Here is a 12726-nt window from a genome sequence, read left to right as displayed (position 1 = left end):
GGTTAAGACTTGAAGTAGACGTTAAAGCAACTGAAGTGAGAAAGCAGGCTAGCAGAATTCACCAGAGCAGTACAGAGACGCTGTCACAGAAACACCGGAAATGACACAACTCGCTTACCGCAATACGTCAGCACCTGTGTAACAGCAGCAACAGAAAGTTTGCTGATCTTGCAGGGAGTTGGGGCTGTCCGGTCCCCCCGGAGCTGGGGTTTTTGCTGCCTGGATTCAGGTCTCTGCAGCCGCTGACGGGGGGTCAGTCTCATTAGCTGCTACCTGCTCTCCTCCCAGTGAGGTGTTCTGTAGCGGCGGGGAGTGAGGCGGAGGACACACTGTGATTCAAGGCTCTAGATAACGTTAGCTACATAAATGCAAACACAAAACTGCAGCCGTTAGCAGAAGGCTGAACTATCAGCATCATTTTCTCTTCGTCTCTGAAACGTGTGGTCCAGAGCCTGAACACAGAGTCAGAGGGTTCAAGGTTCAGTTTACTGTCTTTCAAACATGTATAAAAACAGTAGAGTACAGGATAGCGTGCAGAATAAATAACGTTACGTCAGTCGCCGGTAGCTGAGAAGCTGCTGCACTGCTGCATGCCGCCATGTGTTGAGTTTGGGCTCCGGCTCACTGTGACCAACGTTTCTCACCATGTTCAACCAGTCGTCACATTGATCACTGATGGCGAGGCCTGTGTATGACAGCAGGTGATGTCACAGAGTGTGTTCAGTATTTCCTGTGTGTTTCAGGTGGAGGCGGTGGTGGTGAGCGCGCCCCCACAGGACAGACCTACATCCTGGTTTATGAGGTGAGTGAGTGACTCCACAGTGACAGAGTGAAGGTCTGAATCAAGTCACCTCCTCTCACTGTTGTCTGTCCTGCAGAGCAATGCTGTCGACTCCAAGTGTCTGCTGCTGCCTCTGCAGAGCCATGCTAATGCTAACGCTGATGCTAATGGTGAGTTTTTCTGACTCCGCCCATTCAGCCAAAAACCAGTCACACGTTTTAAAACAATGATTTCAAGTTTATTTGTTTGCAGGTAAAAATAAAACTGTCTCCATGGATGCACCAGGGGAAGCCTCCTCCTCCCCTCCCCCGCAGGCTGATGTCCCCGACCACGAGTACGCTCGTCCGCCCTCACTGCTGTCCAGAGTCTCTGCAGCACGCCACAGGAAACAGCGCCGCAGCAGGAAGAAGAGAGGAGAGCCGAGCAGGCCTCAGACTGCGACAGGAGAAGGTTGGTGTCAGTGTTCGCAGTGCGGGATGATGTTTCCAAACACAGAGCGACTCTCAGACCACCACAGGAAGTCCCACCCCGTGTGCTCTGTGTGCGGCGCCGTGTTAACTGGCATCGTGATGCTGCGTGAACACGTGATCCAAGAGCACGGGCAGCTGCCGCACGCCTGCGACTACTGCCCCAAGAGGTTCAACCACAAAGCTCACCGCGACCTACACGTGAAGGCGCGGCACACTGGAGAGAAAACCTGCCACTGCGACATCTGCGGGAAGGGTTACTCCTGCATCAGCATGCTGAAGACGCACCGCCTCACCCACTTTGAGAAGACGTTCACCTGCGACGTCTGCGGCAAGAGCTTCTACCACAGCGGCCACCTGAAGCGCCACAAACTGGTGCACCAGGAAGTGCGTCCGTACCAGTGCTCCACCTGCGGAAAGGGCTTCACCCAGGCCGAAAACCTGCGCACACACCAGGCCGTCCACACCGGAGAGAGGCAGCTCTGCTCCATCTGCGGCAAGAGCTTCCGCTTCCTGAAGAACCACGTCATCAGCAAACATTCACATGAGCTGTCCTCCGACGAGCTGCCGCAAAGGGACGCCGTCATCACCTGCAACGCCTGCGGTAAGAAATTCCCCACGCCGTCGCAGTATAAGATCCACAAGCGGAGCCACACTGGGGAGAAACCGTTCTCCTGTGACGTCTGTGGGAAGAGTTACCGCCTGAAGGAGCAGCTGAGGGACCACAGGTACACCCACACCGGGGAGAAACCCTACAGGTGCACCCTCTGCTCCAAAACCTTCAACCTGGCCACCAGCTTCATGAGACACCGCAGCATCCACACCGGAGAGACGCCGTACAGCTGCCTCGACTGTGGCAAACACTTCCGCCTGCTCACCTTCCTCAAGGCTCACTTGCAGACCAAAGCTCACCTGAAGCAGACGCAGCAGAGGCAGACCGCCGCCTCTGACCTCTGACCTCAGGTACATATACACGTCATGGCCAAAAGTATGTGGACAGTGCAGCAGTCCCTCCACATGTGACAACAAAAGGTCGTTGTTTGTCTCCTGTCGGCAGATTAACCATCAGAGGATCATTAAAAGTCATAAAGGTGATTAAATGTACAAACACAAAGGTGGGATTAACAGTGGTGTACATCCCATAATCTGACCTGTGCTCTGCACACAAACACAAACACAGTGAGAGTCACCGCTGGATGGAGAACAGCCTCGGCTGGATTACACAGAGGAGCATCAATTATCATGTGAGCGCAGCAAAGTGGGAATTATGAGCGATTAGGATTAATGTTTGTGATGGAAACACAGCAGGCAGAGACATTACTGTGGAGAGGTCAGAGGTCACTGAACAACAACACACATCTGATCACATCAGTTATTGTTTCATCTCTCAACGGTTCCAACAAGACACCAGGAAGTCAGAGTTTCATCTTCCTGTTCTCTCTCAGTGGAGGTCAGGTGTCTTTAGTCAGGGTACCGTTAGCTTAACTTAGCTTAGCTTAGTTTAGCATAGAGACAGAGACAGCCAGCATGGATCAGTCCACTCCTGCCTGCAACATGTTGTAACCATGGATGGACGACTGAGCGGTGTGTGTGAGCCCAGGCGCCCATTGTGTCATGACATGATGCCTCACTGACATCATTAAACTCTGAGAGGAGAGACACTGTCAGGAGACACTCGTTCTGTGGTGTAATATATGACACTGATAGGTGTGTGTGTGTGTGTGTGTGTGTGTGTGTGTGTGTGTGCTGTCTGATGTGCAGGTTTAACATCACAGTTAAAGAAAAACAACATTAATCAGCTTCAGGTTGAAGCAGCGCTGCTTTAATCTCCTTACACAGGCTTCAGTCAGGAGACAAACAGATTTAATAAAACCAGCTGCAGCATCTCTCTGACTTATCTCTGTCTGTAATGATTTCATATCAGATCATAATGTGTGTTAGCACTGAAGACAGCTTGGAGAAAACAGTGAGTTAGGGACTGTTGGTTATTACTGGGGGAGGGATGGATGTATTTTGTATTTTTGATAAATACTCTCCGAACCCTCAAACCAGCAGAAACTGTAGAAACTCTTGTGATAATGATCTGATCTGTGAGGAGAAGGATTAGCATTGTGCTTCACTACTTCCCTCCACTGACGAGATATTCTGTCAAACCGTGTTTCCACTGTTATAAGACAGGGGGAGCTGTGCCACATGTTGTGAAATAGAGCATATAAAATAAAATAAAATGCCAGCGCCGTCGGAAAAGTTCATGGGTTCTGAAGCCGTGGAGACGTTGATGGACTCAGACTGTGACACTTCCTGTTTTGATCAACATTATGAATTTCATTGGACAAAGACTGAACCATCACTGAATGTGATGTATTCCACTGCTGTACCTCACACACAAAATTATTATTATATTATTATTATATTATCATTCATACAGTTCAAACTGACGTAAGGAAATGAGAAAAAAATGTAAATGTAAAATTGATTTTATTTTTGAAAATGACAGACAAAAATGAAACTTTCTCATTTGTTTTTGTCGCAAATGTTTTTTTTATGAACATGGTTATTTTTTTATTTTTTTATCAAAAGTGTTGATAAAAAAATAAATGGAATCAGACAAACTAACGGTCTGTTCTTTAGTTTGATGTATAACTGTTTACATATTTATAGAACAAATTATTCTGTGGGTCTCTAAATATATATACATATTTAAACATGAGATATATAAATATATAAACATATTTAAACATGATATATAAATATATAAACATTTAAACATGATATATAAATATATAAACATATTTAAACACGAGATATATAAATATATAAACATATTTAAACATCAGATATATAAATATATATACATATTCAAACATCAGGTATATAAATATATAAACATATTTAAACATCAGATATATAAACATATATGAACATGAGATATATAAATATATAAACATATAAACATGAGATATATAAATATATATACATAGTTAAACATGAGATATATAAATATATAAACATTTAAACATGAGATATATAAATATATAAACATATTTAAATGAGATATATAAATATATAAACATATTTAAACATGAGATATATAAATATATAAACATATTTAAACATGAGATATATAAATATATATACATATTTAAACATCAGGTATATAAATATATAAACATATTTAAACATCAGATATATAAACATATATGAACATCAGATATATAAATATATAAACATATATAAACATGAGATATATAAATATATATACATAGTTAAACATGAGATATATAAATATATAAACATATTTAAACATGAGATATAAATATATAAACATTTAAACATGATATATAAATATATAAACATATTTAAACATGATATATAAATATATAAACAGTTAAACATGATATATAACTATATAAACATTTAAACATGACATATATATATATAAAAACGTAGTTAAACATGATATATAAATATATAAACATAAACATTAGATATAAACATCAAATATATATATATATATATATATGAACATATATAAACATCAGATATATAAATATATAAACATAGTTAAACATTAGATATATAAATATATAAACTTACATAAACATTAGATATATATATAAACATAGTTAAACATGATATATAAATATATAAACATAGTTAAACATGAGATATATAAATATATAAACATATATAAACATCAGATATATAAACATATTTAAACATGATATATAAATATATAAACATCAGATATATAAATATATAATCATAGTTAAACTTGAGATATATAAATATAAACAGTTAAACATGATATATAAATATATAAACATATATAAACATGATATATAAATATATAAACATATATAAACATCAGATATATAAATATATATATATATATATATATATATATAAACATCAGGTATATAAATATATAAACATATATAAACATGAGATATATAAATATATAAACATATATAAACATAACATATATAAATATATATACATATATAAACATCAGGTATATAAATATATAAACATGAGATATATAAATATATAAACATATTTAAACATCAGATATATAAACATATATGAACATCAGATATATAAATATATAAACACATATAAACATGAGATATATAAATATATATACATAGTTAAACATGAGATATATAAATATATAAACATATATAAACATGAGATATATAAATATGTAAACATATATAAACATGAGATATATAAATATATAAACATATTTAAACATCAGATATATAAATATATAAACATATTTAAACATAATATATAAATATATAAACATATATAAACATCAGATATATAAATATATAGTTAAAGATGATATATAAATATATAAGTAAGGGATAATGCCCGACGAGATGTCCATTATCAGAAATGAATGGCCTAATATAACAGCTGCGGCCGACCGAGCTGCAGGTTCTGTGGCCAGAGCCGGTTACCTTGGCAACGCGTCACACCGAGAGATATTAAATAGTCCACTCAGCCGCTTCTTGTGAAAAACTTACGATTTTAAGGGTAAAAAACAACATTAACGTATTAATAATTGATTTAATATTTATTTCTTTCGTAAGTGACCATGGTATAAGCGGGATAATGCCCTTCGAGGTGTCCATTATCAGAAATGAATGGACTTCGCGGAAGCAACCGCTTCGCGTCGGACGGTTCACGCCTCTGCGTCATCCATTCATTTCTGATAATGGACACCTCGTCGGGCATTATCCCTTACATATACATATATAAACAGATATATAAATATAGAAAAGAGGTTTGAGCTTCAGTGTGCAGTTCACCAGATGACCTACAGGGAGCAGCAGCCATCAGAGCAGCGTTAATTAGGCAGGTGTTGTGACGTCATCATGATTCAGTTTAAATGTTTCTTATGATTCAATCGGAACAAGATGACGTCGTGTTTCATCCCACTGAAGCTGAATTGTGTGACTGAGAGATGTTTCAGTTTCAGTCTGAAGTTTCTGTTTTTAAACTCACACTTTGATCAGCAGTCTCTTTATGACGTCACACTTTCTTCTTCTCATTCATGCCTGAAAAAGATTTTTACCCCCTTAAATGATAGGTTTCAGGTAGACCCAGTAAATGAGGCTGCTCTTCAGTCAAATATTATTTTTACACATTTCTTTCAGAGCAAAATCCAAAACTCCTGAAACTTATCTAAGGGACTGTTCTGTATTTATCTATAAATGACTTATTAGATTTTTAAACTTTGATGTTTGAACGTTAAAAGTAGTTTTTCACTCTTGTCCTGCAAACCGTTTATTTTTGGACAAATTTGAAATGAGACGTAAAATAAAGTGATTTTGATGAAATATTTATAGTTTAAGCTCATATTTTGTTTTTCTGAAAGAAGCATTCGTCACACGATGCGTCACAGGATACGTCACAGGACCGTCGGAAATTAGAAAAGTCAACTATAATTCTGTTTTTACAATTTTTGGCTGATAAATGGTTCATTTGGGGGAATTTAAACAAAACATGACACAATTTGGAATCTATGTTTTCTTTAAAAATCTGCATTAAGAGAAATAGAAAATACAACCATTTAAAGTTGAACTGCTAAAAGTAAAACTGAAAACCTGTGGGAAAACAAAAAAAATTAAAAATGCAATTAAAGTCAAGTAAACTTTATTTATAAAGCACATTTAAAAAACAGCTCACGTTGACCACAGTGCTGAACATATAAAAATAAAAATGAAAAAATACAGAAGAAACACAATAACACAAAAACCAGAGCCATAGCAGCAACATACATAAATACATAAATCAAGGCACAAATAAGCACAGAGTGGGAGATTAAAATATCATGTCAGGGGGATACAAATGCTTTTGAGAAGAGATATGTTTTGAGCCTAGATTTAAACGAGTCAATGGAGGGGCAAATCTGTTAGAAGGGGGGATGCTGTTCCAAAGTCTGGGGGCTGTGACCGCAAAGGCATGGTCACCCGTGTTTAAAATTGGAGCGTCGTACCGCTAGGAGCCCCAGGTCAGCCGACCTGAGGGATCTGGAGGTAGCATAGGGGGTTAAAAGTTCTGTGAGGGAGGTGGGGGCCAGACCATTCAGGGATTTATAAACAAACAGAAGCAGTTTAAAATCAATTCTGAATTGAACAGGTAGCCAGTGGAGAGAGGCCAGGATGGGGGTGATGTGGTCTCTCTTACAGGTTCCTGTTAGAAGTCTGGCTGCAGCGTTTTGTACCATTTGTAAGCGGGAGAGAGATGATTGATTGATTCCGGTGTACAGTGAATTGCAGTAATCCAGGCGGGTGGAAATGAAGGCGTGGATGACTTTTTCTAGATCCTTGAATGTGAGGAATGGCTTGAGTTTTGAAATGGTGCGGAGTTGAAAAACGGCTTTAACTACTGAATTGAACTGTTTATCAAACTTGAGTGGTGAATCAAAAATGAAACCAAGGTTTTTGACGTGAGGTTTGATGAAAGTGGATAGGTTGCCAAGACTGTTGGATATCAGGTTGATGTTGTCAGAGGGGCCAAAGAGAATTATTTCTGATTTACTGTCATTGAGTTGAAGGAAGTTTGCTGCCATCCAGGACTTTATTTCATTAATGCAGTGTGGATGTTGTTGAGTTTGGACTGGTCGTTAGGTTTGAGGGGAAGATAAAGCTGGGTGTCGTCAGCATAACAGTGGAAGGAGATGTCGTGTTTTTGAATGATTTGACTGAGGGGGAGCATGTATATGGAGAAGAGAATGGGACCTAGGATTGAACCTTGAGGGACACCGCAGGAGAGGGTAGCTGAGGGGGAGGAGAGTGAGCCATTGTTTATGGAGAAGCTTCTATTGTTGAGGTAGGATGTGAACGGATGTTAAATAACATGATGAAAATAAAAGGGAAAGATGAAGGGGAAATTAAAAATATTTTCAAATGTTTTGAATTGTAGTTATCTGTAAGCTTAATATAGACAAATCTAGTTTAGAAAAAAGATAACACTGAATTAAATACAAATACACAATTCTGTCAATAAAAGAATTTAAAAATGAAAAAAGTGAAATAAATAAGTGAAAATTAAGACATTTAAAACATTTTTTTCATAAGTTTTGAAAAATATTTGGAAAATATTTTTATTTTTATTAAGATTTATTAACATTTTAATTTAAAAAAATGTTTTCTTTTTTTTTTTTTAAATAAAAATAATTTTTACCCCACTTTGTCCCCCTTTTATTAAGGAACTTTGTTTTGAATTTTTGTGTTTTTGTTTAGTTTGTGTTGTCATTTTTTTCTTATCTTTTGAAACTCTGTTTAAATTGTTGTTGTTCTGACATCTCTCCACTGTGTGCATGTATAGGTCCTGTTTGTGCATGTGTGTGTCTTTCGGACCTGTGTGTTAATGACAAAAGAGTGAAAAAAATGAATTCCCCTCAGGGGGATTAATAAAGTATATAAAATAAAAAAATAAAATAAAAAAAATATATATTGTTATTTTAATGTTGTTATTTTGTTATTATTTAATGTCATTATTTGTTGTTATTATTTATTGTTATTTATTATTGTTATTTAATGTTATTATTTATTGTTATTTATTGTTGTTATTTATACCAAAAACATTTCAGTAACTTTGTGTTTGAAGCCAAAAGTCAATCACAGTCAAATCTGAGTTATACACTTAAAAAAATAATTTATTTGTGTTATTATTTTTATGATATCATAAAAGTGTCTCAGTCACGTGCTCAGTAGTAAGGCAGGATGACGTTAATATAAGAGGTCACGTGACTGGCAGAGTTTTGACATTAAAGTTGCTCCTTACCTGCTGACACCTGAGAGCACCTGAGAGTAGGAGGAGTGTGTGTGTGTGTGTGTGTGTGTGTGTGTGTGTGTGTGTGTGTGTGTGTCTCTCTGAGTGTGTGTCTCTGAGTGTGTGTGTGTGTGTGTCAGTCTCAGTTCTGGATGCAGAGGATCAGCATGGCGGCTCACGGCTGCAGGAGGACCGGACTCCTCAGGACCCTCCTGACCCGCAGCGGGACTCCGGGACCGGGCCACAGCAGCACGGTACCGGGACACCGCCGCTGCCTGTTCTCCGTTGCTGACCCTGCGCCGCTGCCTCCACCGGGCACCTGGAGCTCCCGGCTGTCCCGGCTCTCACACCGGGACCTGTACCGGCTCTCTGTGACCGAGCCGGATCAGTTCTGGGGCTCCGCCGCGGCGGACAGGCTCCGCTGGGTGGAACCGTTTCATCGGGTTCGGGACTGCGAGCTCAGCAGCGGGAGGATCAGCTGGTTCCTGGGAGGGAAGATCAACGTGTCCGGTGAGCCATGAACCATCACACAGATTATCGATCAGCTGAGCTCGATCAATAATCAATACACAGAGCTGATCACTTCCTGTGATGTGGCGGGAAATGTTTCAATAAGTCTGAAAAGTGACGACACACAACCGGTAACACAGGTGGGGGAAGTAGTCTGATTACAGTCACAGTATCTGTGCAGAGTAATCTATATGATATTATTGATCCGTGATCGTGTTGATCAGTTTCATGACGTCATATCCTGCTGGGTGGATTCATCTGCAATCATCATTAATTATTGATCAGAACCTGTCAGATAAATGTAGTGAAGTAAAAGTTACTGAGTTACCTCTGAGGAGGAGGAGGAGCAGGAGGAGGAGGAGGAGAAATGATCAATAACAGGAAATACTCATTGAGCACGGTTACATGCGCACAATAATCAGATACCTGGGAATAATCAGGTAATGGTAATAATCCGATTTGACGCGTTTAGGTGCACTTCAATAATCTGATAATCAGAAAAACCTGGTTTACATGATTCAGTCCTTCAGTTGGATTTCTCCTCAAGTACATGACATAAAACTCAAACTTCCTGTTACAGTAGGTACTCATATCCTTGAAAAACCTCGAAAAGTACGCAAGTCATATATTTGCAAAATAAAGCACTCATCATGCTGACAGCTTATATTCTTACAGTACTGTTTGTTTTTATCATTAACAAATACATGTGAGAGCATTCTAATGTGTAGTTTATCAATGTGGAGCCAGTTTTACATACTTTGGGTAGATTTGGAGTAAAAGTACTGCAAAGTGCAATATACAAGTGTATTGTGTATAAACTTGTCACACAAAGTGCATAACATATAAGTAAGATAAAATAAAAGTGACAATTTAAACACTGAGAATATAAAAATATATTATTTTATGTAAAATCTTTATCTGAAAGGAAACAAAAGCTGTCAGATTAATGTAGTGGAGTAGAAAGTACAATATTTCCCTCTAAAATGTGGAGTGGGAGTATAAAATAGCAAAACCCGAAAGAAACCAGATTAAAGGGTATACATGCACCGAGTAATCTGACTATTGGGGACAAAGCTAGGTGTGTTTATCTGATTTCTTATAATCACATAATGGCTTTTATCTGATAAAGTCTATCGGATCATGCTGTTTACATGACCACTTGAATAATCAGGTAACTCCAGAAATCAGATAATGATCGGTTTATTAGTGTGCATGTAAACACGCTCATTGAACCAAAGTTATAATCCGAGGAGTAATAGATTACAGTTATTGTGAAGTTTTAGTTTCACTTTACAAACTGGTTCAGGTGAAACTGTCAGTGTCTCTCACACACACACACACACACACACACACACACACACTCTGGCATTAAACAGGACCAACAGGTGTGACATCAGACTGAGGATCTATGTGTGTGTGTGTGTGTGTGTGTGTGTGTGTGTGTGCAGTGGTGTGGTGGAGGGTATACACAGGTATACCTGTGTATACCTGTGTATATAGTGAGGACACAGAGACAGTGAGGACACAGAGACAGTTTAGTGAGTGCCCCCCCCCCGTCTGATAGTAATCCAATAATATTCCAGTCAGCAGCAGGATGATCTGACAGGAGGATTTTCTTCTTCTCTGGTTACATAAATGATTTTGGTGAATCTGCTGTGAGACACAAACAGGATCTGTGCTGGTAAACCTGTTTAAGGATTAATGTTCAATCACAGAATAAAGGCCTGAACATACTCGGGCGGAATGTACTCGGAACGGACTCCGCAGAGGTCCACGCGGACTGAAAGCGGACGTCTGCAAGCCCTGTGCCCGCAAAGCTCAGATTTTACGACCTCGCGAACTCCGCTCCAGTCCGTTCCACATACGTTCCGCCGGAGTATGTTCGGGCCTTAAATGAAGACGGGTTATCAGACGGAAGATGTGGGTCCTGGGTACGTTGGACTGGCTTCAGGTCAGCTGTTCAGCATCAGTTACCATGGTGATTTATCCAGAGTTAACCCTGAAGTTAATGCTAACGCCACATCCTGCTTCACAGTCCTAACCTCTGATCTTCAGTTGTTTCACAGCAAATGTTTGACAGGAGGCAGGAACTCTGTTCTCAGTGATAAATGTGGGTGAGTTTTTTATTTCCATTTAAAGCTGGTTGAGATCATGTTTTAAAGAGTTGATGAATGTCAGAAGGTTTTTAAAGAGACAGTAAACTGATATCTGTATATCGATCACACTGTGAACACTCATCCTGTCTGTGTGTGTTTCAGTGAACTGTTTGGACGTCCACGTGGAGAAACATCCTGAGCGAGTGGCTCTGATCTGGGAGCGAGACGAGCCGGGCACCGAGGTGAAGGTCACCTACAGGTACGAACACCTGTGAACATCTGACCTGCAGCACAGACTGAGACCTGCCCTGTGTTCCTGTATCCTCCCTGTATGCAGACGATACTGTTCTTTATCTTATCACCATACTGTGCTGATGTTATCTGAGCACCATAAATGTAAAGGACAGACCTGAAGACGTATATTCAGCTGGTAAATTTTAACTCATGGATAATGAATAACTATAGTCAGGATGAAGAAAAAACAAAGTTACATAACAGAACTGTGAGGTCATCACAGCTGTTTTTATCTTCAAGAAGGATTTGTATATTTATTTAACCTTTATTTAACCAGGAAGTCCCATTGAGTGACCTGTTGTGACAAATATAATGTATAACAACAACAGCTGTTCAAACACAGCAACCTCTCAAGAGAAACACCGTCATGTCTCTGTCACCACATTCTTTATGATGTCATTAAATTCATCAGTGGATAGACGTGTTTTTATTTTAGATCTTTATGACGATTGTTTTTGGATTTAACTTAATTGGTGTGTACATAATTCTAGTGTGTGTCACACAAATCAAACCAAAATGTTGCACCTTTCATGCAGTGTAGCACAGTGCCCTCTGGAATGCTACATCTGAAACAGATAATTGAAACTGTAGGATTATAGCGCTATAACTTTTGAGGACATCTGAGCATTTGAATTAAGCAGTTTGTAACGACTGAAATTCAGTCTGAAGCTCCTGCACTGCCTGCACCATGGAGGCAGCATGTGTGTAAATGATAGTGTTGTCTGCATTTAAATGTAATTTTGATTAAATGCAGTGTTTCCCACAGGACAGGAATCTATTTGTGGGG

At 38.9% G+C, this 12726-nt stretch overlaps 2 protein-coding genes across 5 annotated transcripts in view; both read left to right on the top strand.

Annotated features, from left to right (window-relative positions):
• Nucleotides 1-3935, top strand: part of LOC126407016 (zinc finger protein 768-like) — a 13012-nt gene extending 9077 nt beyond the window's left edge. The window contains exons 3-5 of one of the 3 annotated variants that reach the window (XM_050071665.1): nt 744-802; nt 879-951; nt 1067-3935. In XM_050071665.1, coding sequence (XP_049927622.1) covers nt 744-802; nt 879-951; nt 1067-2205 — 1271 coding nt within the window. In that variant the 3' untranslated portion in view covers nt 2206-3935. Of the gene's footprint in view, nt 1-743; nt 803-878; nt 952-1018 lie in introns of all 3 variants that reach the window. The other 2 variants (XM_050071664.1, XM_050071663.1) reach the window with 2 other exon arrangements.
• A 5256-nt stretch (nt 3936-9191) lies between these two features.
• Nucleotides 9192-12726, top strand: part of acss1 (acyl-CoA synthetase short chain family member 1) — a 39238-nt gene continuing 35703 nt past the window's right edge. Inside the window, exons 1-2 of one of the 2 annotated variants that reach the window (XM_050071660.1) lie at nt 9192-9549; nt 11808-11904. In XM_050071660.1, coding sequence (XP_049927617.1) covers nt 9192-9549; nt 11808-11904 — 455 coding nt within the window. The remainder of the gene's footprint in view (nt 9550-11807; nt 11905-12726) is intronic. The other variant, XM_050071661.1, reaches the window with a different exon arrangement.

The sequence above is a fragment of the Epinephelus moara genome, chromosome 19, assembly GCF_006386435.1.
Source record: "Epinephelus moara isolate mb chromosome 19, YSFRI_EMoa_1.0, whole genome shotgun sequence".
Classification (NCBI taxonomy): domain Eukaryota; kingdom Metazoa; phylum Chordata; class Actinopteri; order Perciformes; family Serranidae; genus Epinephelus; species Epinephelus moara.
The sequence above is the reverse complement of the archived record's forward strand: the minus strand, read 5'-3'. Positions and strand labels throughout refer to the sequence as shown.